The 27,322-nt window shown below is 46.0% G+C and overlaps 1 protein-coding gene across 1 annotated transcript; it reads left to right on the top strand.

Moving 5' to 3' along the window:
• Positions 1-27,084, top strand: LOC144124814 (uncharacterized). The gene is made up of 9 exons (XM_077657712.1): positions 1-45; positions 214-289; positions 561-618; positions 1,243-1,406; positions 1,590-1,775; positions 24,871-24,985; positions 25,168-25,264; positions 25,815-25,970; positions 26,212-27,084. The coding sequence occupies exons 3-9, from the start codon at positions 561-563 to the stop codon at positions 26,246-26,248; spliced, it is 813 nt and encodes a 270-aa protein (XP_077513838.1). The 5' UTR covers positions 1-45; positions 214-289; the 3' UTR covers positions 26,249-27,084.
• Positions 27,085-27,322: the final 238 nt, after the last annotated feature.

The following is a 27,322-nucleotide window of genomic DNA, read 5'->3' on the forward strand; positions in this document are numbered from 1 at the left end:
CTCGTGCAAAGCGTCGCAGCTCCTATGTTTTCTTCCTCCAGCCAAGTATGTGGTAAAGCGCGGTGACGTTACTAATAATGAGGGGGGAATGATAGTGGAGGCTAATGAAAAATAATGAATGTCAACCTCGGGGCCATGTACTGTGAGCAATGCACACACAGAATGAACTTCGAGACACTCGTTCATGAACGTGGGGCGCTGTGCCTCTTGCAGAACCAGCCCCGTGTGTCCGTGGGGGAGATACCAGGGACGAGCGGACTGCAGCAGGCAGAGGCGCGCTCTCCATCTGGTAAGTGAATTTTTAGTCATTTGATATGTACACCTAACAACTTGTGCATATTGTTGACCTCATTGTGGTTTTTCTTTAAGTTAGGAAGGGATGCGAATGCATAGGTAACAAATGCAACCTCGAGTTCTGTACCTTGTGCTATCTTGCCCTCTTGGTATTGCTATTTTTCTTCTTGTGTCTCAGTACCTAGTAACCGTGTGTTTTGTGCCAATACACGCTCTGCTGAAACTGTCCACTAAGCAGTGCTGTCTTGTGGAATGAATTCACATAGATGGTACCCCCGGATGAAGAGGAGCTGGAGGAGGAGGGCACGCCTTGTGACACAGCCTGTGAGTTGGTGTTCCAATATCAGGCTGCACATTATCCATTTCGCAAGCTACCTAACATTAATACCATTTGCAGGAGCAGACTATCAGTACCACTTTAGAATACCCACACAAGTTTGGTTTGGTTTATGGGGCTTTAACGTCCCAAAGCGACTCAGGCTATGAGAGACGCCGTAGTGAAAGGCTCCGGGAATTTCGACTGCCTGGGGTTCTTTAACGTGCACTGACATCGCACAGTACACGGGCCTCTAGAATTTCGGCTCCATTGAAATTCGACTACCGCGGCCGGGATCGAACCCGCGTCTTTTGGGTCAGCAGCCGAGTGCCATAACGACTCATCCACCGCGGCGGCCACCCACAGAACTGTCTTTCATATGCACCACTGGTACTTTGTGCAAGCTTTTTTCCTCTTACAACGGAAAGTGTGGTGTCTGCGATGGTTACACAAATGTGCACATTGAAATAATGCTGTTTTAGTCATACCACTGATTATGAATGCTTTTATGTACTGCTCCCCAGTATGCATGTCAACAGCCATCTGGGATATTGCACCAAACAGTCAGGTTATTGCACATCGTGCTCCACTATATGACAAGTGTACATTCAGTCACTTTCTCCTTTTGACAGCTACACAGGAGCAGCCAGCTGTGGTGCCGGGCCGTCCGAGCCAGCAGCAGCGGAGCACGCAGACAGAGGAGGTGCACCAGTTGCTAGCGGAGACCCGGCGCACCAACAACCTCCTCGCAGCCCGCAATGTTGAAGACATCGCATTTCATGCACGCCTCCTGGAGGTATGTGCAGACAGCACCCACCACATTTAGAGAAGGAGAAGCAGCTGCATGCAACATGTTGTATCTACATTCACAGTTCGAAACCTATGCCTGACCTCTAGAGACATTTCAGTAGGTCATCTTTATGTGAAACGAGCCCTCCATGTCTGTGAAGTGTGCAAATGAAGCTCCTTTTATGTGCAGCAACAAAGCCAAACATCAGCAGAAGTGCGCAGCCTCACTGCTGCAGTGAGGGACCTCACTGGTGCCGTGAACGAAAGTGGTGCAGCGATGGCGCGGGCAGCACAGGCAGCAAGGGCCGATTCTGTGCCCCTCAACGAACAAGTCGTGCTTGCTGTGGCTTCGATGATGTGTATCCTCCAGAACCAGGTACAGCCACCGCAGTAACTTGTTCGGTGGGGCTTTTTTTTTCCTTTTTTACCCGTTTTTTCCGTGTTTTTTTTTCCTTCTGCAAGGTGCAGAATATTTTTTTAATTCCCTGCCAGGTGCAGGCATTATGTATATATTAGTTTTCCATCTGAAAGGTGCAGAATATTTTTTTAATTCCCTGCCAGGTGCAGGCGTTATGTATATATTAGTTTTCCATCTGAAAGGTGCAGAATATTTTTTTAATTCCCTGCTAGGTGCAGGCATTATGTATATATTAGTTTTCCATCTGAAAGGTGCAGAATATTTTTTTAATTCCCTGCCAGGTGAAGGTGTTATGTATATATTTGTTTTTCTTCTGCAAGGTGCACAATATTTTTTTAATTCCCTGCCAGGTGCAGGCATTATGTATATATTAGTTTTCCTTCTGAAAGGTGCACAATATTTTTTAATTCCCTGCCAGGTGAAGGTGTTATGTATATATTTGTTTTTCTTCTGCAAGGTGCACAATATTTTTTTAATTCCCTGCCAGGTGCAGGTGTTATGTATATATTTGTTTATCTTCTGCAAGGTGCAGAATATTTTTTTAATTCCCTGCCAGGTGCAGGGGGCTTATGTATGAATGTTTTTTTTTTTCCTTTTGTACTTTTTAGCTTGTGTGAAGTATACAGGCTGTGCAATATTCGTTGTCCACTTTGGTTTCGTGTTTCAATGTGGAAGCATCGCTAGTCCCATTACGAGAAAACTTGATGGCATGTATGCGTACTCGCAGACGGTATACAAAATCCCAGTCATGTCAAGATAAATACGTCGTCACCAAGTGGTCGCAGCCGCACACAGCAAGCCGAGGGCCGCCTTTCCCGACGGTCATATACATGACATTTGCCTTATACACCCCCCACTGGCTGAGTTCAATATGGCGCAACTTTTCCCTGCTACATTTGTGTCAAAATTGCAACCAACCAATTCTCGTGCAGCATTCCAGGTGGTGTCATACGCACATGCTGCTTTCACAATCCCGCACATAACCAGTCTGAAGTGTGCGTGTCAATTCTTTGTGATGGTACCTTGCAACCTTTTGCAAGACACACAAGGTGTGTGATATGTACTGTTTACTTTGATTTTGTTTTTAAATGTTACCTTTTTACCTTCTGCAAGACACACAAGGTATGCTATATCTAGTCAGTGTTTGGTTTTTTGCATCTTCATTAATTTTTTCCCCTCGCACATTCACTTAATTGTGTGCTTTAACGACCCGATGTGACACACGTGCTTATAGGAACAATGTTGTAGAGGGCTCCGGGTTAATTTACACCACGGGGTTCTTGAACATGTCTACACATTGCGCAGCACATGCACACTGTTTGTCCATCGCAATGTGACCGCCATGGCTGACAGTTAACCTGCTCCACATCGGTAGCAGAATACTTCAAACAGTGAGGTGCCACGACGGGGCTTAGCATGCCTTATGCCAAAATATTGGAAGATATATATAGGAACTGTACAGCTACCATAGTCCTCTATAAAGTCAGCAATAAAATTCCAATAAGGAAGGGCGTCAGGTAAGGAGACACGATCTCGCCAATGCTATTCACCGCCTGAATAGGGAACAGTTGGGAATAAGAGTAAATGGAGAATACCTAAATAATCTGCGATTCGCTAATGACATTGCCTTGCTGAGTAACTCAGGTGATGAACGAGTTAAGCAGAACAGAACGGTGGGTCTAAAAATTAACATGCAGCTAGCCAAAGTAATGTTCTACAGTCTAGCAAGGGAACAGCAGTTCACAATTCGCAGTGACAGCTGATCGTGAGACGTAAAAAACTAGACGGATAAGAATGGGGTGGAGCGGATATGGCCGGTTTTTCTCAGATCATGAATGGCAGTTTACCAATATCCCTTGGGCAGGGCATGTAATTGGAAGGCAAGATAACCGCTGCTCCTTAGGGGTAACGGAGTGTATTCCAAGAGAAGGCAAGCATATCAGGGGGGACGGAGCAAAGTTAGGTGGGCGGATGAGAGAAGTTTGCGGGCACACTGCGGACGCAGCTGGCAAAGGACAGGGTTAATTAGGGAGACATGGAAGACGCCTTTGCCCTGTAATGGGTGTAGTCAGGCTGATGATGATGATGATGAATGAGAATTTTGTCATGTTAAAGTCATTCTGACAGCACAACTTGCCATATTCATGATGCATTCCATTGTGCGTCAATCTTCTCGGAACTGCTAGGGTTTGCCATTGAGCAGAACTTCATCACACGTCGTCGTATTGATATTCATGCATTTTGTGGGTAATAAACATTTTCTAGTCAGGCAAAATGTATTACACACTTATAGAGCATTGCTTTAGATGTGTACCATGGTTAAAGATGTGTGCTGAAGTGCGCTTTCTGTTTGCATAACTCACGTAGAAGCAGTGGCAACACGTAGGCCGCTAGTCTTGTCATGTTTGTTTATAATGTTTGTATGTTGAAATTTGTGTACCACACGTGACAATGTTACTTATTCATGGTATTGCAAGCAGTGCATTTTGCACCTATCTGTTCAAATAAAAACGCTTGTGATAAATGCTGTTCAAAAAAAATAAAAGTACATGCTGAAAGGAACCCTGAAATGAGCTGTATGGGCATATTGTAGTGAAAGAAATGTGTACAGGTGCTCTTTATTGGTATTTCACTTAAATTTGAAAGGTGTGCTTGCACCGTGTAATTTAGGAATAAATAAAAAAGAAACCTCACAGTAGCACATAACCCAAGAGGACAACACACCTCACCACGCGTCCCCTAACTCGATGACACTAGTGGCCAGACTGGGCATGTTTTAAGGATGGCCCTTCTGCCCACTGATGTCATCACGGTAGGGGATGCGCTATGAGGTGTGTTGTCCTTTTTGGTTGTGTCTTTTTTATTTACTCCTAAATTACAGGGTGCAAGCACACCTTTCAAATTTAACTGGAATACCAACAAAGAGCACTTGACATCTCTTGCACTACAATATGTCCATCGAAATCATTTCAGCCCTTGAATGCATATCGAGCAAAAAAATTGCTTCAGTGGGACTTCCTCATTTCATTAAGCATCACACACATTCGGTGCTTTGTTTAAACAGTACACTTTTTATTCACCCACTTAAGCACGCGCACACACACACACGGCGTAGGAGGGTGCACGAAGACGGTTTTGACTTGCCAGACAAGCTGTTTCGATGCCAATTTCGACTCGGGAAGGAGACTGCACAGTGGCTGCACAGTGGCTGTGCGACCAACTCGCCAATGAACAGGGAGGTGCGCAGGCGAGTGCGCTGTCAGTGCAGCAACAGGTGTTGTGCACGCTGCGCTTCAGCGCCGGCAGCTTGTAGGCACACACAGGAAACAAAAAAATAAAAGTCGGCACTTTGCGGGCTGCGGCTAAGGGCACAGCCACAATGCAGAGTTGCTCACACACAAGTGTGCACTACACTGACACGAGGGGATGACGCTGCCAACAGTAACCGTGGCTGCTGTGTTGCACAAATGAACACCTTGGCCAGCTACCCTGCGAGGTGGTGTCGATGGGCTCAGTGCTGGCGACGGTGGAGTTGCCGCCGCAACTGACGACGCACCGTGCGCAGGTATGCCAGCCTCTGGAGACGGGTTCTCCGAAAGAGCTCGACAATTCCGTCGCGCACGGCTCTCCCCCACAGGTAGGTAAGGCGGCTTGCAGCGCCTTACGTGTGGACTGCAGCCGGAGGTGGCTAGTTGTTGTCCGGGTCAGTGGCATCCACGTCTCCTTCTTCTGGCAAGGGGTCATTCAAACACAGGTTGTGCAGCGCAGCACATGCTCCGATTATGAAGGCCGCTCGCTCCGGCTCATATTGGGGCGTCCGGTACCTTTGCAGGCACCGGAAGCGGTTCTTCAACACGCCGATGGCGCGCTCCACAACAGATCGCATGGAGCTATGCGCTGAGTTGAATAACCCCTCTGAAGACGCCAGACTGGGATGCCCTGGCACAGGTGTCAAAAGCCAGGGCTCCAAAGGGTAGCCACTGTCCCCTGCATAACAGAAATGATGTGCAGTTAAGCATGGCCTCTGTCATCCTCAATCTCAACACTCTTGATACAATGGCAGCAGATTCATAGCAATGTCCAAAAAAATGCGCGAAGACGACCGGTCAACAAGAGGCACAAATACGCACACACAAAACGCAGAACTTGCAACTGACTATTTTGTGGAAACAGGGACACTTATAAAGGAGGAGGAAACAAGGTACACATGTAAACACACCGTGTGCAGTGCAAATACATTATCGACAGGGCCATGTGTAATTAGTAGGAATGGAAAGCCCCAATGTACCCATGTAAGATTTCTGTTTCTTTGCTAGACATACCGTATTTACTCGCATAATGCTCGCACTCGCGTAATGCTTGCACCCCCCACATTGGCTATCAAAAATTGGAAAATTTTTTTTTCCCCGCATAATCATCGCACTTCCAAAATTACTGCCGCGAGCCGTCTGCTTGTCGTAGCGATCGCCATCTATTGACTGCAGCCACAACTAACTGCCATGGTTGGGCGCGCGTGCTACTAGGCGGCGGTACTGTGCTATCATCCGCTGCCACCGCCGCTACCGCTCATCCACTCATCACCACTACGCCATTTTGCGAAGGTGTCTCCAGCTCTCCGGTGTCTCGTAGGCGTCGTTTGCCTTGTTTGCGTGTTGCACTGTGCTCTTTGTGCCGCTTCGCCATGGGACGCTACGCAAGCTACACAGCTGCTTTTAAGCTAAAAGCTATTGAGTGTGCGTTGGAACATGGCAACCGCGCCACCAGCAGACACTTCGGCGTCAACGAGTTTTGCGTCCGGTATTGGAGATGGCAGCACAGCGAACTCAAGATGACTGGTAAGACGCGCCGGGCCTTCCGTGGACCGGAGACTGGGAAATTTCCTGCCGTCGAATCCTCTTCACTGGAATATATCAAGGCTTGACGAGCTGATGGGTGTGCTGTGTCGATTGATTTGATACGGAACCAGGCGCTCGTAATCGCAAGAAAGGAGGGCATCCCGGTGCAGGACTTCCGCACTAGTAACGGGTGGGCCACACGATTTATGCGGCGCAATGGACTCTCGCTCAGGAGGCAAACGACGCTTTGACGGATCCGGCAGGAGAAAAACTTCTTGCTCTCCCAGATAGGGAACGCAGACCAAACTCCGCTGAATTTCGATATGCCCAGCAGCAGGACAGTCGAACAGACAGGCACTCGGACTGTGCACGTCAGGACTACAGGTGCCGAAAAACAGGTGCACGGTCATGCTAGGCGTGACGGCGGAAGGGCGGAGCTCCCACTGTACGTCATTTTCAAGCGGAAGACCCTCCTGAAAGGAAAGCCTCCCCCCTGGTATACACGTGCGCGTCCAAGAAAAGGGGTGGATGACCGCGGACCTTATGGTGGACTGGGTGGACTGTGTGGGGGCGGCGACCGGGAGCGCTTCTTTTTCCGTCGTTCCTCGTGCTTGATAGCTTTCGGGGCCATCTTCAAGAGTCGGTTCGGGCGAAGTTCAAGGAACTGCGCACGGACCTGGCTGTTATACCCGGCGGCCTCACATCAATGCTACAGCCTCTTGACGTATCTTTGAACAAGCCATTTAAAGATAACGTCCGGAGGCTGTATGCAGAATGGATGGCCGAAGGTGAACATGCTCCGACGCCGGGCGGCAAGATCAAAAGACCGTCCATGGAGCTGCTGTGCAGCTGGGTATCAGAGGCATGGGCGATGATTGATGTAAACATGGTGGCCAGAAGCTTCAAGAAAACAGCAATTTCGAACGCCCTGGATGCGACTGAGGACCACCTGGTGTGGGACGACGAAGAAGCATCGGAAGATGAAGAAACCATCGATTCCAGTGTCGACACGGACTCTGATGAAGAGTAGAGTTGCCTGCAGGACGTACGCAATGCGAGTAGTGACGGGGAGGTTGCGCGCGGCAAATAAAGTGCTTTAGCAGCTTGAGCTTACGTTCACCCTGTACTTTCATAACGAAGGTAAGTTACGCTTGAAAGTAATGTTTTCGTTATATTTACAATTGCGGACCTGACAATCCTGATCTTACACCCATTCATCTTTGCATTTAACACTCCGAAACATTTGCTTGAAAATTTTCCCCGCATAATTATTGCACCCCCGAACTTCGCGTTGATTTTCAGGGAAAAAAAAGTGCGAGGATTACGCGAGTAAATACGGTAATTCAGACGAACCGACACAGTTGTCACCCCTTTTGGAGGTGAAGTAAGCCTCGATAACCTCTCTTTCGGTTTTCATTTTTGCCTCACCACGGAATTTGTAACTGAGGTGGGGGTTTCTTATTGCTTACCCAGAAGAAACTCGCCACCTTGCAGCAGTCCTTGCTCTATTTCGTGGCGCAGCCACGAATAACGCCACGAAAAGACGTCGTAGTCCGATCCCGGGCAGCGGGGGTCAACAGCTATAATTTTCATGTTGGAGTCGCACACCTGTGAGAGAAAGCACACCACAAGCTTAGTTGTGAACTTCCGCCGTCAAGGCCCGAGCTTGCATCCGAACATGCAGTCAAAAACGGAGAGCAAAGCCTACTATCATTGTGTTGAGGGCTTAGTAGCCCTTACGACTCCAAAAGGCGGCCTTGTGTACAGCATCGCCCCGTGGCACCTTGATGGCGATAAGTGTGCCATCCACACTGGGGAAGCCCTCCTTCGCCGCCGCCTTCTCTTCCGGGCTCGCCGGGAACCGCACCCAACCGTCCCCCGCAACCCCACTTTAACAATTGCTGCTGACACCCGCCGCACACACTTGCTGACAGTGGTCTGGGCTATAGCGACGTTGCCCTCATTGCCCACGGCGCCTTGAAATCCGCCGGTGCCGAAAAAGCGTGGCGCGCACACCTGTCGTTGCACTGACAGCGCACTCGCCCACGCACCTCCCAGTTAATCGGCGAGTTGGTCGCACAGCCACTGTGCAGTCTCTTTCCCGAGTCGAAATTGGCGACGAAACAGCTCGTCTGGAAAGTCAAAACCGACTTCGTGCACTCTCCTACGCCGTTGCTCGCGCGGCCAGGCGCGTATGGCCAAGTAAACTGCCGCCATTTTGCGTCTCAAATGCGTTGAGACTACATTTCCCGGTCTCAAAAAATCGTCTCAATCTGCCCGCATAATTAGGTGGCCAGCATCAACACTTCTGGGCCATCTACGACGTCAGCCAGTGACGCAAAAAAGCAAAATGGCTGCCGTCCACGGCTGACCAATAGGAGAGGGGCAAATGAGACACTTTTTGAAACAGTTTCGATTGAGAGCGATCCGTAATACCGCCCCCGGTGCGTAATCCTTATCACATGCTAGCAAGCGTTTGTTATCGTTAGCAGCTGTGTAATCGCCATTCTTTAGCAGATACAGCCCGATTAACTTTGGTTTATAAGCTCACCTTGCAGTTCGCACTTTACTTCTTGTGGCCCATGCTACAAACTTTCCTTATTTCTTCGTGCCTTGTTTCTGAGGGTGGGTCTGCTGATGTGGAACAACCCGGCCCGAGGGGTGGAGCTCCATGTTATAGATCTCTCCAATGAGGGTCCCTGAGCATAGCCGCTTATGCTGATGAGCTTTTGCGTGCACCTCTCCCTAGCACGGTGGAAGTGGCAGCGGAACCTGAAGAAACTGAATCACTATGGTTTTCGAGGGGTATTTTATAAATTATTGCAACCTTACCTTCAACACCGCAAACAGCAAGTGTGTATTGACAGTGATGTTCCACATTTCAGCAATTTAACAGCAGGCGCACCGCAGGGAAGCATACACTTCTGTCTTTATATAAACGATTTAGTTAGCATTGATAATGCCAGCAAATTCATAATGTATGCGGATGACACCGCATTGCTTTTCACAGGGCGAGATCCCGCTAACGTGATTACCGATGAAAATCGTGTGTTGTCAAGCCGTTTGTTACGGAGCACTGCTAACTCTCTTGTCATTAATGCCACGAAAACAAAAGCAGTGATGTTCCAATCGAAAAACCGCAGAATAAATATCAACTTAGAATTGAAATATAGAACATCATAGAAAAATTGTGTCCCAAATTAAATGCCTTGACGTTCTCTTTGAGCAGCATATGATTTGGAACATGCACATAGATTTAGTCGCCTACAAATGGCGGCCACGCTTGCTCAGTGCACCCCAGCTATTAACCCTACAAGCGCAGGCAAAGGTCTCTTGACTCGCAGTTGCCACGCACTGTTTTAATGCGATAGCGTTAAATGCCCCGTTCTCCAAAATATCCAGCGTCGGCCTTGTAAGCGAAAAAATTAGCTGCGGCTTAACTACCGCTGAACCTAGTTAGAGATGGAAAGCTGTGGTGTATCAGGCAAGTAGACGCCGCTTGGCATCTGCAACGTTCAGTGCGTTTCGCACACTCAATAGGCAACGCGCCTACCCTGCCACCCTGGCATCTGGCGGTTAAATTAATGGTTGATCGCGAGAGGTTGGTCACCCAATGAAAGCTGTAGCCTGTTGCTGCAGTGCCGCTTGTCTGCCACAACGTTGTCAGCGCTAATGCATGCAGCCCACATCTCTCTCTCGCTACCCGCCGCCACGTAGCTCAAAGCGCGATTGACGCGACCACTGACCCAGGGAGCCAGTTATACGCCCTTCCATTCCTCAAAATCATCGGAGTCTAGAACGCTGTCAATGCCAACGCCAATGAGCACACTGAACGCCAACGGCCTACAGAAAGACATGAGTGCTCGGTTTCGGCGGCGACGGCGGCTGGTTGACGTCATAGCTGTCACATGTTTTCTCCTCGGTTCGAGGTCAAAGAAGGTCAAATTTTCAAATTTAGCGACACGCGAAGAGCGACTTTACCTAGCGCAGTGAAGCTTTCGCTTCAAAATCACGAGCATGGCTCTGGCAGGTGGTCCCCAGAGAGCAACCTAATAAAACTGCCCACCATGGCAGGTGGCAGTTAAATTTATGAACGGTCTCTCGGAACGAGCCACCTTCGCCGCACAGTGCCCACCGCTGGAAGCAGCTGCCATCGCAGGGCAGTGGCGCATCGCTTAACCCCTGCACCACTGCGCCAGGATGGGTGTGAGGACTTCAAGGGACCTATGAATGCAGAGAATAGCTCTCGGCATATATGGGAACTAACACATTATGCTATCGACCACGGTGGGGTGCCATTGCCCGACATTTTGCTGGTTGCAGTTTAAGTTTACGAGCACTTTTAGGATTTATAAATTGTTATATGAGAATACATTTGCTAACTTCAGGATAACCGGACTTTAAATAGAATATAGCAGCCAACCTAATCACCTTTCATTGTACAGCATGTAGGAGAATTGACATCTGAGACAAATATAATAATACTGAACTGTCGCTGCGCAGCAAAGCATCATGTGAAAAATATCTAGGTGCTGCACATGCATGTGAAGTATGTAAATGCATCTTTAGCCTACGTGTGATGCATTGCATGCTTGCATGCATATAAGAATATTGCACTGAATGGTTGAATTATTGACAGTGACGATGATTTCGAGCGGCCGAAGTCCAGGGTGGAACGGCCCCCCTTCAAAATCAATCGGTGCCGAGAGTTGGCGGTCCCAGCGTTCCAAAGCGCGTCCCTGTTTCGTGCAAGTTCTGTGTGTTTCGTGCCGAGTTACAGCTTCCTCAGCGATTTTATGTATAGGAGGAAGGGCCACCGCTTCCTCTATAGCCGTGATGCGCGTATGCCGTAGTAGACCTGCTATGGTGCGTAACGTGGCCCTGTGCAGACGAGCTAGGTCTTCGTGGATTTTCGTGGTCAGTTCGTACAAGGGGGTGCCGTAAAGAATCTTGCAAACTGCTACCGCGTGAGCCAACGTCTAACAAGCCTCCTGCCTTGCACCACCCTACTTGTTTGGCATACGAGCGATGAGATGTTGGGTAAATACTCTTCTATGTGCTGTATAAAATGTGCCTTCTAGAGTGTTTGCAAGACAAAGGTTATATCACATGATATTACCCACATGACAAGAAGAGTTTCCAATTAGCAGCCGATGAACTTTCTCATTTTGCAGTTCAATAGTAAAGCTGCCTATGTGAAGAGTTAGTTCTGCTTTTGGCTGAGGTCTGTTTTCTGTTTTGTCTTTGTGCCTGACTTCGTTTATGTTGTGGTGCCTGTAGCGAAGCTGTGCAGCAGGCTTTGATGCTTTGCTTTGGCTTCAGGTTTTCATTAAGGAAAACACAAGGCAACCTAATCTTGTGCCTAGCTGCTAGTGTTATTCCTTGCCTACCTTACCTTGATCACTTTGCATACAATGCATAAGTTTTATATTTCCACTTTTCTGTACATATGCATGAACAGCTGGGGTGCGTGCCATTGATGACATCTGTCCATACACTGCTTCTTCTTCGACTACACTCCGAGCACTAAGTTCACAACAGCAAAATGGCTACAGGCTCTCCTCTGCCTTGATGGGAAGCCACATTGATTTACTTTCTGAAGCTAGTGGACATTCAAGAGATGCCATAAATCAAAGCATTCATTTTAGCACTTATTTTTCGTCTACATAATGTAGCAACTAGCAATGGGAAATCAAGCACAGGAATTTTTAACATTCAGAGCTGCAAGCTATATGTAAATGGCATGTAATGTCCCACACCACTATGCAGGCTGTGAAATGTATTGCAGTGCATAACTAGGCGTGGTTAAATTTGTGTGCGAGTGACGTTCTTGTGCACAGACCAAAGCCCCAGTAAATGGGTGCAGCTCTCTCAGTGCTGGAATAGTTGCTATATCACTTTCCTCTCCATGCCCTTGACACACATTAGTAGAGGTTCTCAGCCACACATTTGTCATGCAGTTGCATTTTTGCATTAGAGATGAACTGAAATTCAGTTTCTACAGTTCTTATGCATGCAAGCTTGTGCAGTAATTATTCTATAAGCCATAGCAAATATTCAACAAAAGCAGTTCAGCTGATGACAAGAACAGCAAAACAGATTGTGCACCTTTGCCAAGGTTGTGAAGCATTGTTAGTAGAGACTTTTGGGACAAGCTCAACGCGCCGCATGTGCAAATTTTAGCGCAACTAAAACGCAACTAAAACACAGTCTACCTTGCTTGCAGGCAGTGACAGCTCCGCTGCTACCGCGTGGCAAGAAACCCTTCCAGCTCCGATGCAGTGCACGTGAAAGCTTTGTAAAGACTAGAAAATCGCAAAATAATGTAAATTGTATGGTGTCACGTTTAGAAGCAATACATGGGCAATGAGGGACGCCGTAGTGAAAGCCTCCGGATTAGTTTACACGGATTCTATCGCACAGCACACGGGCGCCTTTCGCGCTTCGCCTCCATTGAAACGCAGCCGCAGCATCCCGGATTGAAGCCTGATCCTCCGACTCGGTAGCCAATTGCCCTAACCACTAGGCCACCACGGCTGGTGTTAAAAAAGCACCGCAAGTACTCAGGGGATTTGCATGATGCAAGCTCTTCGCCGTCGCAGCCAATCTGCTACAATTTGCGCAGCAGTGCGCTCGTATGTAATGCTAGGCTACGGTTGCTGGTAGTCCATATATTCAGTGTGTTGTAGCGTGAAACCTCTCAGAAATATGCACCCTAACATATATTAGAGATCAAAGTAGCAGCCGCATGATAATAGTAACAACAGGAATTTAGCCAGTGAATGAGGCGTCCTAAACTTCTGCGCGAACAGACCATGTACGCCGAAATGTTCGCACTTGCAACGCTTTTTCGCCATTAACTCAAATATGAAACGTCGAGCGCGGACATAATAATGCAGGTGCAGCATGCTGACCTTTTCTACGGCTTCATTCGTGCGTATTAACACATGAAGAGCCGAATGCAAGCTTGCCAATTCCGCATTTCAAGCAATGCGCTGTACACACGCATCTTGCCGCACGACCAGGAAGTTGGAGTACCCAGTACGCCTTGCGGCCCGTTCAGATTGGGCACCACCTATTAACGCAGTGGAGGCAGAGGAGTAGGGGTGCACTAACAATGTCCACATATAGTTTCAAAGGTTACCTTCACTTACCTGGCAGTGTTTTTTATTTGCAAGTATGAAAATTTCAGAAAGGGTAAGAACGAACTGTGTGAAACAGTATGCTGCAAATATATCTAGCGCCTTGGAACTTTTTTTGTTTAGTTTCGCTCAGGTGGTGTTTGCATAGGTAAACAGGCATTGCAAAAGTAAGTAGAACGGGAAGGCAGTCAAATATAAGGCCACGCAGTCAGCCTGGGGCAAGCGGGTACCGAACTAATGAAGACCAACCATTTCACATATGGGGGTGTTATCGAGTCGATTCGGGGAGAAAGTGCTCACGAGCTGAGGGAATGTCATGAAAAAGTACTGCAGATACGAAATATGCGGCTTAAAGTCCGAAGGTGACACATATGAGCTACTAGTATAGTGGCTAATCGGGACGCCGCAGTGAAGGGCTCTGGGAACAATTTAAACCAATTAATTATGGCTCTTCAACCCGCACACCGACATCGCACTGCACACAGGCGTTTCGTGCTGATCGGCCGGGCCCACAGGGCGGCCTTCGACATTGGCTTCCTGGATATATTGGAGGTCCATTCGTGTAAAGTCTCGGTTAATAGTGTTTATTCCTCCTCCACCAAAATTCGGCCACCGCGGCCGAGTCTCATCTCCCGACCTTGAGACCAGTAGGCGACTGCCAAGACCACTAGCCCCCCCCCTAGACCCCACTAGAACTTGAAGTCTGCGCAAAAGCAGGCCCGCAAAGAAGGCTGGAGCAGCCGATGCACGGTGTCATTGTTTACCCTACAGGAACGCACTTAAATGGACAAAGGTACATGGCGCGGACGACGGCACCGTTGTATACGGAGTTACGCAACAGTCATTCTAGCAAACGAGAAGGAAGTGTCTGTGCTCGAGTTACAGCACCCACAATCATACATGTGCATAAAAACGGCATTTACTCCGAATTCAGGCGCCGTTGGCAACAGTGTATATGCTTGCACTATTTATTTCCCTCGCATAAGCCAAAGACATGATTCTTTCACTTTTGCGTGTCCACACATTATTTTTTAAAGATAACACTCTCACTGTTGTACTGCTATTACGTCCACCGCATAACTGCCAATAATTCACGAAACCGTAGGCACACAACACTAAGCAAGTGGAATGTATAAACCAGAAAATGTTGCCTAACTTGTCACGCAAGCGGACAAGTCCTGTATAAAATGACCATCTGGCAGTTTCCTCGGGGACCCTTATGAATTCCCTCCGGAATATAGAAGCTTAGAAACAATTTCACTCGTGTATCCAAACACGACCGAGCGTGGCTAAGAGGATAATCTAAGTTTCCAGGCAGGCTTGGAAGACGAACGCGAAGGAGACAGCTGCGACAGAATATGGGAGCCACCGAACAAAGTAGAGCATGTATTTGAAAGGCGAGGTAGATGTCGCCCTTTCCTCGATCAGTGCCAGCTAGTATCAACAACGTGAATGATGGCAGCACAACATGGCACCAAAAACATGAAATTTTAAAGCACCATGTGCAAGCCGGCTTAAGAACAGACAAGTTTGCATAAATAAAAATCTAAATATTGCCGAAACAAAACAACCAACAGAAAATTGCAACCAAGCTAAAGTGAAGCACCTAGAGATCGAGTTCTCGCGCGAAAGAGCATCTAAGCAGCAAACTGAAAAAGCTGACAGACTTGGAAGACTTCAGCCGCCGTTCAAACCTTGGATGGTTATGGCACTGAAGAGGATATCGTAGTGAGACACAGGATGCCTTGTGTAAAAAAGTTCCTGGCAATCTGTTCTCTAGAAAACTTGTTAGCTCATGTTGTCGGTAGCAAGAATTCACCGTTTTGTACATTTCCAGGACTTTTTAAAAATAAGCCGTTCTTTGAAGTGCGAGTAAACTAAAAGGCACTAAGTCATTTGTTCAAAATGGCTACAGCAGCAACACGGAGAGGAAACTCAAACTTCTCTGGCACATAGCGAGGGCTGGCATAGGAAATGGGGAAAAAAGGGCTCCGCTCATTTATGACGAATTAAATTTCGACGCGTTGTTTATGCCTGCGATAATGCTAAGGGCAGGCGAGCTATTCTCCGAAAGCCCTAGCTAGAAACCCCTGTAAACCTTCATATATGTGACAAAAGTCCAAACGTAAAGCATGCCCCTTGTAGCCGCACCTGCATTTGTCTTTGGCACGAGATTCAAAACAGTGATATGTTGGAATCTTGCTCGCTGAGCAGTATTCACTAACAGGTAATTCGTTTGTCGCTTTCCCATATGTACCACCGAAAGAAGCGTTGGACAGCAAAAATGCAAACCGTATGCAGGTGACACTGGTACGCCGTAAAATTGAGTCTAGAATGCAAATTCTTAATGCAAAACAAAAAAAAGGAGTGCGTTGCATGTGTAGATTTTTTTTCGATTTTAATAAGGGGGGTATCGGAAACAGATTGCAATAGGTTGAACCTAGCATGTCTAGTGTTGAAAAACTTCAGTGAAAGAAAAGGCGCAAATAAAAAGAAACAATGGATTCAAGGCCTTAAAATATATACCGGCATCGCAATGTACTACTGCGTAAAGTGATGGTATTAATATACAATGCGCTTTTCCTCTCCCAGCAAGTATTGCCACTTATTATGGGGATATGACCAAAGAAAACTTTCAAAACGTGCATGTATTACAGAAAAAGTTTCTCCGAGCTGTGGAAAATGTGAATAACTGTTGAATAAGTACATTATGCCGGTGACAAGGACTTATGACTACAAGTTGTGAAGAACCTTCAAACAAAAATTAAAAATGAAAGCTGCTTTTTTTTTTTTTTTGCAACTCCTATCAAACCCGGAACAAAATGTTGAGACACATAACATGCGTCATAATGAAGACTGGAAAGTAAAGACGTATAGAACAACATATGGAATGCAGACACTACATAACCAACAGCGAGCGATCCAGGAGCGAGCGCATCGAGCAAGGCATAACTGCTTCTGCACTTCTTTGCAGCTGTTGAAACTGCACGGACGCTGCTGCACAATCACCGGAGGACTACACGTGCTGCTGAGGGGAGCTATCGCTGCTGCTTCCGGGGGAGCCTGCCTTACCTGCGACCAAATCTCCAGCGGCAGATCCTGACTAAGCGCCGACGCATTGCATCGACATCCCGGCCTTCAGCTATAAATTGGCGCACCAGCGCCAGACAACCATCATAACAGCGAGCGATCCAGGAGCGAGCGCATCGAGCAAGGCATAACTGCTTCTGCACTTCTTTGCAGCTGTTGAAACTGCACGGACGCTGCTGCACAATCACCGGAGGACTACACGTGCTGCTGAGGGGAGCTATCGCTGCTGCTTCCGGGGGAGCCTGCCTTACCTGCGACCAAATCTCCAGCGGCAGATCCTGACTAAGCGCCGACGCATTGCATCGACATCCCGGCCTTCAGCTATAAATTGGCGCACCAGCGCCAGACAACCATCATAACAGCGAGCGATCCAGGAGCGAGCGCATCGAGCAAGGCATAACTGCTTCTGCACTTCTTTGCAGGTGTGTAGCATTGAATTATTCTTATTTAGAAAATTTGCTACCCGCTCGGCGCCTTGATCGCTCGCTGTTGAAAAATGGGTGACAAACCACCTGGTACAATCAAAGATCTGCTGAAGTATGTAAATGATCAGAATGCCGTCCTTAGAAAGGAAGTAGAAGAACTGAAGCAAAGCATGACTTTCATGAACGATTCCTTCGAAGCCTTTCGCACGACAGGTGAAGAACTCGAGGCCTTGAAGAAAGAGCACGCAGCCCTAAAACTAGAGAAAGATGAACTAGCACAAACCTTAGCAAAAACGCAGAAGGAACTGATTGAACTAAAGCAATACTCCAGGCTTTCTAACGTGGAAATTAAGGGCATCCCGGAGACCGAGGACGAGTCACTGGTAGAAGTGGTCCAGAAAATAGGTGAAAAAATTGGAATGGACGTAGAAACAACCGACATAGACGTAGTACATCGTGTTCCCACAAAAGAAAAAACGAAAAAGAACGTCATTGTCAAGTTTGCTTCACGCGCAGCTCGGGACAAATTTTTGCAGTCTGCAAGGAAAAAGAGGCTATCCGCAAATGACATTGGTTTTTCCGAGACCACACCCGTGTACCTGAACGAGCACCTCTGCCCCGAATACAAAGCATTGCTTGGAATGGCAATTGCCCGAAAGAAAGCCAACAACTGGAAGTTCGTCTGGGTCTCTAACTCTAAAATACTGGCAAGGAAAGCAGAAAATTCCACTGTCATTCACATAGCCACTCGCGACGACCTGTCTAAGATAGTATAGCCGTTTCCTTTTTTCTAAAGCATTGCGCTTACATAGCGACAAGCATAAAAATGCTGAACAACACAGCCAGAATACGTGGAAAAAACATATCTTTACTACACTGCAACATTAGAAGTCTGCATAAAAACTATGACTCACTCGCTGCCTTTCTTTCTCACCAGAAAATGCGATATGCGTCATAGCAATTTCAGAAACGTGGCTTAAAGGAGACGAATCTCTGAATCTACCTGGTTATAAATTTGTGTCCTTGCCAAGAGCGGCTGGTTCTAGAGGCGGTGGTGTAGCTTTTTACCTGTCATCGGAAATCACTTACAAAAAATTACTGGACATTACAGAGACCAGTATGGGTAACTACGAAATGCTCTTTATAGAACTAGGAAACAACATGGTTATTGGTGTCATGTACCGTCCACCCATGTCTAGAACTCAGCCATTTTTGGACAAACTAGAAGAGGCACTGTACAGCCTCACAAATAAGGAAAAAAAGGCGGTTATTTGTGGCGACGTTAACATCAACACAGCTGTTTCATCTAGTAGTGAATACGTAAATCTTTTGTCATCTTACGGCTTTCAAAACCATATAGCAAGTCCAACCAGAATAACGCCAACATCATCATCTACAATAGATCACATATTATCAAATTTGGATGTCAGCCGCTTGAAATTTGGTGTGATAAAATATAACATTACAGACCATTTCCCGACCTTTCTTATCGCTCCTACAATAGCTGTACATCATTCCAAGGACAACACTCATATGTCACCAAGATGGGACTATGAGGCAACAAAAATTTCTATCCAAGAAAAAGACTTTTCAAGCATCGATTTTGATGACGCCAACAAAGCATATAATGCATTCAGCACGCTGCTTTCATCATGCTGCGTCCAAAAGCAATACAACTCTCGCAGAGCATGGCGCCTTCATTCACCTATTTGTCCTTGGATGAATGAAGAAATACTCTCCATAATCAGACTAAAAGAGCATTGGCATACTAAGTTGATGAAAAATCCAAACAACAATTATTACAAGGAAAAGTACAGAAGCATACGGAATATGTCACTTTCTATGATGCGGAGGCGAAAAAAACAGTATTATAGCAACCTGGTTAAGAAAGCCCAAGGTAACTCAAAAGAAATATGGCGGATAATCGCTTCCATTACTAGATCCCTCGAGAAATGTAGTATTTTGCCAGAGCTCAGTGCCTTCAACTCTGACCTAGCATGTCTTGCTTCAACGTTCAACCATTTTTTCCTTAACATAGGTAATAGTATAGCTGCCACCTTGCAAATCAACTCTTGTACTGTTTTGCCAACTCCGTGCTCTAATACTTTTGCTTACACAGAGATAACAGCTGCCGAAATTGTTGCTGTCGTCCGCCAGATGTCGCTTAATAAAGCTATGGGTCATGACGAAATATCAGTGAACATCATTAAGGACAACATTCATATTTTGTGCCTTCCACTGGAAAAAATATTTAATCAGGCTTTTTTATCGGGTATCTATCCTGAAACGCTCAAGATTGGGAGAGTTGTACCGATCTACAAAAACGACAATCCCAATGATGTAGAAAATTACCGCCCAATCACCATACTGAGTTGCATTAATACGCTCTTCGAAAAACTAATAGCTAAGAGAATACAGGATTTTGTTGAAAAATATGGCATCTTAGCCAGAGAACAGCATGGTTTCCGCAGAGGTCATTCTACAGGCACAGCAGTACACTCAGCAACAGAAATAATTAACCGGGCTTTAAATTCAAACAAGATTATTATAGGCATATTCCTTGACATTAGAAAAGCATTCGACACTGTTAAACATGACATTTTGTTACAGAAACTTGAAAGTTATGGATTTCGAGGACCAGCCATCAATTTTTTCCGTAGCTACCTAACTAACCGCATGCAATTCGTGCAAATCTCAGATCAAAGATCTTCAATGGGGGAAGTTAGGACAGGAGTTCCGCAAGGGTCAGTACTTGGCCCCCTGCTTTTTTCCCTCTTTATAAATGATTTTCCTCGTTTCATTGAGCATGGACAAGCAGTCATGTACGCAGATGACACAGCTCTACTAATACCTCATCAGTCGGCAGAAAAGGCTGAATCACTTGCAAATGATAGCCTCCAAAAAGCAGCAAATTGGTTTAGCACTAACAAACTAGCGCTAAATGTTAAAAAAACAAAGTTCATTGCTTTCACCTCCCGTCGTAAATCTACCCCCGTAGAATGTAGTCTGCATCTCGATGGATTACCAATTGAACGGGTTCAAAGCTACAAATATTTAGGAGTAACTCTTGATGAGAATCTACACTGGGCACCTCATATAGAAAACTTATGCAAAAAGTTAACCTCTGGGTGCTATGCACTAATTAAAGCACAAAAACATTTTGACAAGAACACACTACGAATGATATATTTCAGCGTTTTCCATAACCATTTAATATACTGCATTGAATCCTGGGGTTTCACCTTCGCATCTTACTTAGCAAAAGTTAGCACTCTCCAGAAAAGGGCTGTCAGAATAATATCATATGCACCGAGAGCAATACCATCCAAACCTCTTTTTGATGAATTAAACATAATGCCCTTCACCAATGTACGTGAGTACAAAACGGCCATTTTAGTCCGCCAGATAATTAGCACGAACTCTCCACATCCTTCTTCCATATTCATCTCTCCCAAACGTGACACTAGGCAGGCACAGCACAATAATTTTAATTTACCCATAGCTCACAACATATACGGGCGGCGCTCAATTTCTTTTATCGGGGCTAAAATATGGAATACCGTGCCGTGTTACATGAAATACACGTCCAACTTTGTTTCTAAACTAAAACGCCACTACCTTAACAAGCAATCTGATGCACCAAGCTAAACACGTGTTGTTGCTCATAGCAATGCTCCATATAGTGATTGTTTAACTCTGACAATGTTTGTAATGGATCCATCACTAGCCATAGCGGCTAAGGATCCAGATGACTACACAGCATTTTGTGTATAAATTTCTGCGTGAATAAACGTTCTGATTCTGAGTACCTAGGATACTCAGTTACAGCATGATCAAATATCCTTCCAGAATATCTGTTTCAAAGATTTGAAAGCACATTTCATGACTTGAGAATTATTTTATTAGTGTAGTCTGTTCACTTGCTTTGTGCTCAACTGACGGTATAGTGCCTTGTGTTTTCCTTTCTTTACTCGCCCATTTCATTCTTCTATCAGATGTGTGGCTTTTATCACTGCATAATGATTGCTGTTCTATGTAGTTTACTCCTTCTGTTTTTGTATGATACCACTGACAAACTGTTTATTAGTGTGGATTTACTTTTGAAAGTTTTTTTCATGACATCTCTTGTTGCGATTCTATAAAATGGCCAGTACGTGTATAGGGGGCCTGCGGCCTCGTCAAGCGGTCTTCAAGATAGCTTTTTCTGCAGGCCTCCAGCACCCTGTGCACTGTACTTGGTGCTAATAATCAATATTATTATTATTATTTACAAATGCCACGAATTTGTTCATTTGTACCCCGTTGCACATGTACGATTCTGAAGTTTTCAGCTTCCTCTTCTGGTGTTTTTGCTGCTGTTCTGCCAGTTCTCAAGCTGCCAGCTTTTATTCCATGGTAATAAGTATTTAAGAATGTATTCACAGCAATGCGCAAGATGTTGTCCAGCACAGTGTCAGGATGATGCCTGTTCCTGCAAATATTGAAAATTTCTTTACCAGAAGGCAGGTGTTTTATCAAAGCAATTCTCGTGGAATTTTTTATTTTTTGTGGTCAGCTTTTCGCGACTCTAAATGTGTACGCAAGACAGCGTTGATTACAACTGGGTGTGGGAAATTAAGAGCGCATCTAGTTACGTTTTTCATAATAGCAACATTCTATCTAGCTCCAGTTTAGCTATCAGCACCAGCTTCAAATGGTGGCTTCTTCAGGACAGCATGGGCACATAATTCTGCTATATAGTATGTTGTAGCTCACCGAGAGGGCCCCATAATTTTCATGTCATTCTTAGTTATCTTTATTCTGTACTCTTCAACAAGCCTTTCTCTATAAATAGGTATCACACATGGCTTGCAGACTTCTTCCGTCTCTGTCAGAATGAAGGAATCCTGAAGTCTACAATCTTCTTTTGTGACTAGAATATCTGCTGTTTTCAGAGATATTTTAATCCAGAGAGCAGGTGGTATCGGCCAAACCTGCCCTTTAAACATGGTCTGGAATTTTCGTACTAAAAGATAGATAGTCTAAATGGAGTTCTTCAAGGCAGTACCTGATAAGCTCTACAGAATGTGCAATAGTACGACCGGAGAAAAAAAGTCCTTCAGGAACCCAAACATTTCTCGCCTTTTTTTGTTCACTTTTTCGTCATTTCAAGTTGTAAAACTTTAGCGCTGCTATGTGCACGCTAGCACAAGCACCCATATCACTGACCTATCAATTTACTACGCAAACACAATAACTTCAATGGCCTTAATATACAAACACTTCGCTTCCTAAACTTTATCGAAAAGTTGGATCAAGATGAAACAAATATTCCGTTTAAGTATATATAGTCTCTAAAGAGGTTGATGGTATGTACAGCAATCTTGAATTACACAAGACGTGAACGCCCACACTGGATATGAAAAATTGTACACAAACAACGCCACAAAAACACTGACTGCAAGCTAGTGCAAATTTCACGGCGCCATGAATTTTGAAAACCGCACCTTGTCAGAAGATCGTCATGATGAAAAATTGACACGCTTCAACGAATGCTTCAATGCGCAGCAGCAATGTACGTGCCATAAGATATCTCAATCACTGCAATGTGTCGTCATGAACACATGAGCCAAATAATACACTTCTACAAACAGCAGGGAACCCATAATCATGTGCAAGTGTTAGCGAGCCCTTCCTAGTGACTTTTTCATACTCGCACCCTTCTCCGTCGCTCGCAACTGCGTATACAAGTTGAGAGGCGGATATTGGTTAGATTCTTTCAGACATCAGGCGACTACCATGGCCGCAACGAATAAGACGCGTAGCTCTGGGGGGTCGGGAAGCTCCGCCTTTGGAGGTGGGGCCAGTGGAGGAGCACCGACCTTCCAGCGTGAAAAAAAGTGACAAGAGAAGAGAGAAAAGCGTGAAGACGCTGAAATTGAAATTTTGACTACTGATACCTGAGCTTCTACAAAGCGCATCAAAAAAAAATTCTTGTCGGCAATATTCGTGAAGCCGGGTGGTTTAACGTCAGAAGCATACCGCAACTTTATTAGAGCCCTTTTAATCATATGAGCGTCATTAAGGAAGGAAAATGCACTTTTAGTTTGTTTTGTATAGTTGGTTTTGCTGTTCGGAACGCAACAGCGACTCATCGTTGCAACAGGAGGTGCACACCATGCAAATTAAGATTACAAGATCACAAGGCATTTCACACCCAGGAGCCATATAACGTATCGCTCTTAATTATCGCTCTCAAATTTGAGAGCGTGACGTCAAAATGAAGACACCGCAAGATGCCGACCACGGAACCAGTAGCAAGGTTGTGGTGGCTAGTAGCAGGGCTCTGCCCCGGAACCATTTATTTGCACGACAAGGGACCGTAGGCTAACGTTTTGCTGTAAAGACGCAATGAATAAAATGAGTATTGTTTTTTTTTTTTATAAGAAACTGCACTTAAACTGAACAACACACAGCAAAATAAGAAGTGTCCTCAGTTTTGCAATTAAATTTGCTTTCAGTCACACTTGTTGCCCGAAGGTGTGCTATGAGTGGTAAAGCGTGAATATGTCTGCCTAAAAAAAAAAGCAGAAACGCAATAAATAAAAAATAATGTTTCATTTTGGTAATAAACTATGTTGAAAACTCAACATGAAGGGAAATTAGAAGGGTTCTCAGTTTTACAATTAAATTTGCTGTAGGGTAACTTCTCTTGCCATGAGGGTGCGCTGGCAATGGAATAGCGTGAACATGGCGGCCTGCTAGAAAGCAGCCGATTACACGGCTAGTTCCTGTTTTTTTGCATGTTGTCTACAATCAAGGTACTTTGTAGATGTCTGAAGTGCGCAGAAAAATCTGTTTGCAGGCAGTGAATGCTGTGGGTGTGCAGAGATAAACTTGAGAGGAGATGATGGCACGAAAATCGACGAAGACAACCTGTGGAGGTAATTATGTTGTGGGTGCTCGCTTACTATCGACATAACTAAACAAAGACGGCCATAGGAATGAAAGAGGGCAAGCAAAACGGTAATAAACTATTTTGAAAACTGAACAACATGAAGGAAAATCAGAAGGGTTCTCGGAAAACAGCCGATTCCATGGCTAGTTCCTGTTTTCTTTTTTTGCATGTCGTCTAAAATCAAGGTAAAATCAAGGGTATTGTAGATTCCCCGCTAATCCTTGTCTACAGAATTAATTTCCCTGGTCGATGCACAGAAATCGCCAAGAAAATTGGGGTTAAAAATTGTTATCATTTGAAATAGCGACCCTACCAAAGAGGCCACGCATGTCCGTCGCGTAGGAGCTGATGCTCATCAAGTTGCTTGAAGAGCATCCGGCCTTGGCACGGGCTGCGTCAGAGCTCGTGCCCGGGTATCCAGCGGCTCGCAGGCGGGAGCTCTGGGAAGAGATTGAGGCCGCCTTGAATAGAAGGGGCCCGGCAGTGAAGTCAGCCGAGTACTGGCGCCACACTTGGCATCTGTTAGCTTGCCGTTGGCGCGGCTGCAAGCTGGCCAGTGGTGAGCCCGTCAACATTGGTCTGTGGAGCACGTTTGAATGTATATTTCCGCATCATATATCGCAGGGGCACCGGTCGTGGCAGGCTGCCGAGGATGGCTGGCCGCACGATACAGATGGTCGGGCCAGTGAGCGCCAGGGGGCCTTACTTCGAACAGATCAACGCCCCCCACCAGCAGCAGGTATGTATGTCCACTGTCGTTAGTCAACTGCTACAACATTACAGGCAATTGCAAAGGTTGCAGCTTGCTGGTAATAAAGGGTTCTTAACCAAACCTCAGAGTCATGTGCAGTAAGGAATGCAACCCTATGATGAACTACGAGACATTCTTGTTTGAACATGTGGCGCTGTGCCGTCTTGCAGGAACACACCAGCCCCAGCCTACCTCGCCCCCACAGAGTTTCAGTGGACGGCGAACTGGAGACAAGCGGCCTGCTGAGGGAGGCCCACTCTGGAGCTGGTAGGTGAACCATTTTATGTGTATGCCTTTTAGCTTGTGTACACTGCTGATGACCTCATATGTTTATGCTAGTGTTTAGTGTAATGATTTCATGTAAATGATACGTCCTGGGCAGGGGCAAGCAACGAGACATCCCCTGAAATGCTGGAGGAGGAGCAGCAGCAGCGTGCTGAGAACGCCAGCGAGTTGACCTGCCAGTATACAGGCTATGCAGACTGCACATTACCCTTTTTGCAAGCTGCCTCAAATTAACAGCTTATACAGGAGCATCGTACAGTCGCAGTTGTTTTAGAATGTGCACAAAAGTTTTCTTCACATCTGGCATCGGCACGTTGCGCTAGCTTTTTCCCTCTTACAACGAGAGCTATGACGAGGCTGGTGTGCACATTGAGTACACTGAAAAAATGCTGCCTTTGTCATATAATTGATTATAACTGCTTTTATGTACCTTGCTCTGCTCCCCTCAGACATTGCACCAAACAGTTTGTTTATTGCACATCGTGCTTTATTGTATGACAAGTGCACATTCAGTATGCTTTCCCTCCGGCAGGCACCCAGCAACCCACTGCACCGCCGCACCGCCCGCACCACCCTCACTGCCAGTTACGGGCCACCCGTTGCAGCGAAGAAGGCAGCGGGATGGAGAGGTGGACGAACTGCTCCAACAGATGCAACGCACACCGGACGTCGCTGAGGCACGCAACAGGTGGGATGCCGAATTTCAGGCACGCCTCCTGGAGGTACGTGCTAAAAGCATGCTCCACATTTTGTACAGCAGATGCAGCTCCATGCAACACAATGTTGCCATATTCATCTTTCCAAACCTGTGCTTAACCTCTGTATGATCACCTCTTGTGGGGCACGGCCCAGTATATTTCTGTAGGTCATCGATAACATGAAAGAGAAAGGAGCCTTGAATTTGCAATCGACCCTTCCTGTATGTGCAGCACCTCAACGAGGCCGCTGCTGACAGGCGGCGATTAACGGCTGCTGTGTCGGACCTGGCGGCAGCAGTGCGGAACACCAGGGAGGAGTCTGTGCGCTTGCACGAACAGCTCATGGTGGCCGTCTGCTTCCTGGTGCTGATGCTACACAACCAGCTGCATCCACCACCACATTCATTTTCTGCCATCATGTTTGCTGGCTACCCTTTTTTTTACTGCCTTCTGCAAGACGCAGAAGGCTTATAGTTTTTGTTACTGTACCTTTTCACATTCTGTGAGATGCAGAAGGTTTATAGTTTTTGTTACTGTACCTTTTTACCTTCTGCGAGATGCAGGTGTGTGATATTTTCTAGTCAATTTGTTTTTGCATATTTCTAATGGTGCCTTTTTACATTCTGCAATATGCAGATATATGATATCTAGTCAGTCTGTATCTGCATTTTTCTGGTGTTACCATTTGACGTTCTTAAAGATGCAGAAGTGTTCGTGGCCTAACCATACATCTGCTGTAATAGGGACTTTCATGCAGTGAAGCCTGCATTGTAACAGACTGCATATTTTGTACAGCTCTGAATGACTGTGCTTCAAGTTTTGCTGTTCGGTGAAAACCTTTACTCGCACACCACCTAACTGATGTAACTGTGATGTTTACATGTCTCTATATATGTATATAGGACTTTCATTCTGCAATCATTAAGAGCACTGTGACTTGCATTAAGTGTCATGCACTTAGTCATGTACCGTTTTTATCGAAACCGCTGCACTGTTTATCATATGTAGCGATAATGGCCATTTCTGATATCCACGTTTTTTGTATATTTGCAGTCATGCAAAATGTATATGTCATAGGTGTGGAGTTTTCAATCTGCGGGGGGGGGGGGGGGGGGGGGGGGGGGCAGTTAGCAGCCTCTTTTTTTTTTTTCACTTGCCCTCCCCCTCCTCCAGGCATGCTCCTTGGCAAGAGATATTTATTTTACTACCAGGATACAGAGTGCGTTATGGAGAACGGCAATTCAAAGCAATATAGAAGATAAAAAAAAAGATAACGGGACCAAGTACTGATCCTTGAGGAACCCCAGCACAAAGAGCTGCAGTAGAGGAATCAGCATCATTA

Source organism: Amblyomma americanum, chromosome 3, assembly GCF_052857255.1.
Source record: "Amblyomma americanum isolate KBUSLIRL-KWMA chromosome 3, ASM5285725v1, whole genome shotgun sequence".
NCBI classification, from domain to species: domain Eukaryota; kingdom Metazoa; phylum Arthropoda; class Arachnida; order Ixodida; family Ixodidae; genus Amblyomma; species Amblyomma americanum.

Excerpts from the sequence above, each read along its gene's own strand:
- LOC144124814 (XM_077657712.1), top strand. The coding sequence starts at position 561 with ATGGTACCCCCGGATGAAGAGGAGCTGGAGGAGGAGGGCACGCCTTGT. Across the intron at positions 24,986-25,167 it reads ACGCCCCCCACCAGCAGCAG|GAACACACCAGCCCCAGCCT; the intron begins GTATGTATGTCC and ends GCCGTCTTGCAG. Across the intron at positions 25,265-25,814 it reads GGAGGCCCACTCTGGAGCTG|GCACCCAGCAACCCACTGCA; the intron begins GTAGGTGAACCA and ends TCCCTCCGGCAG.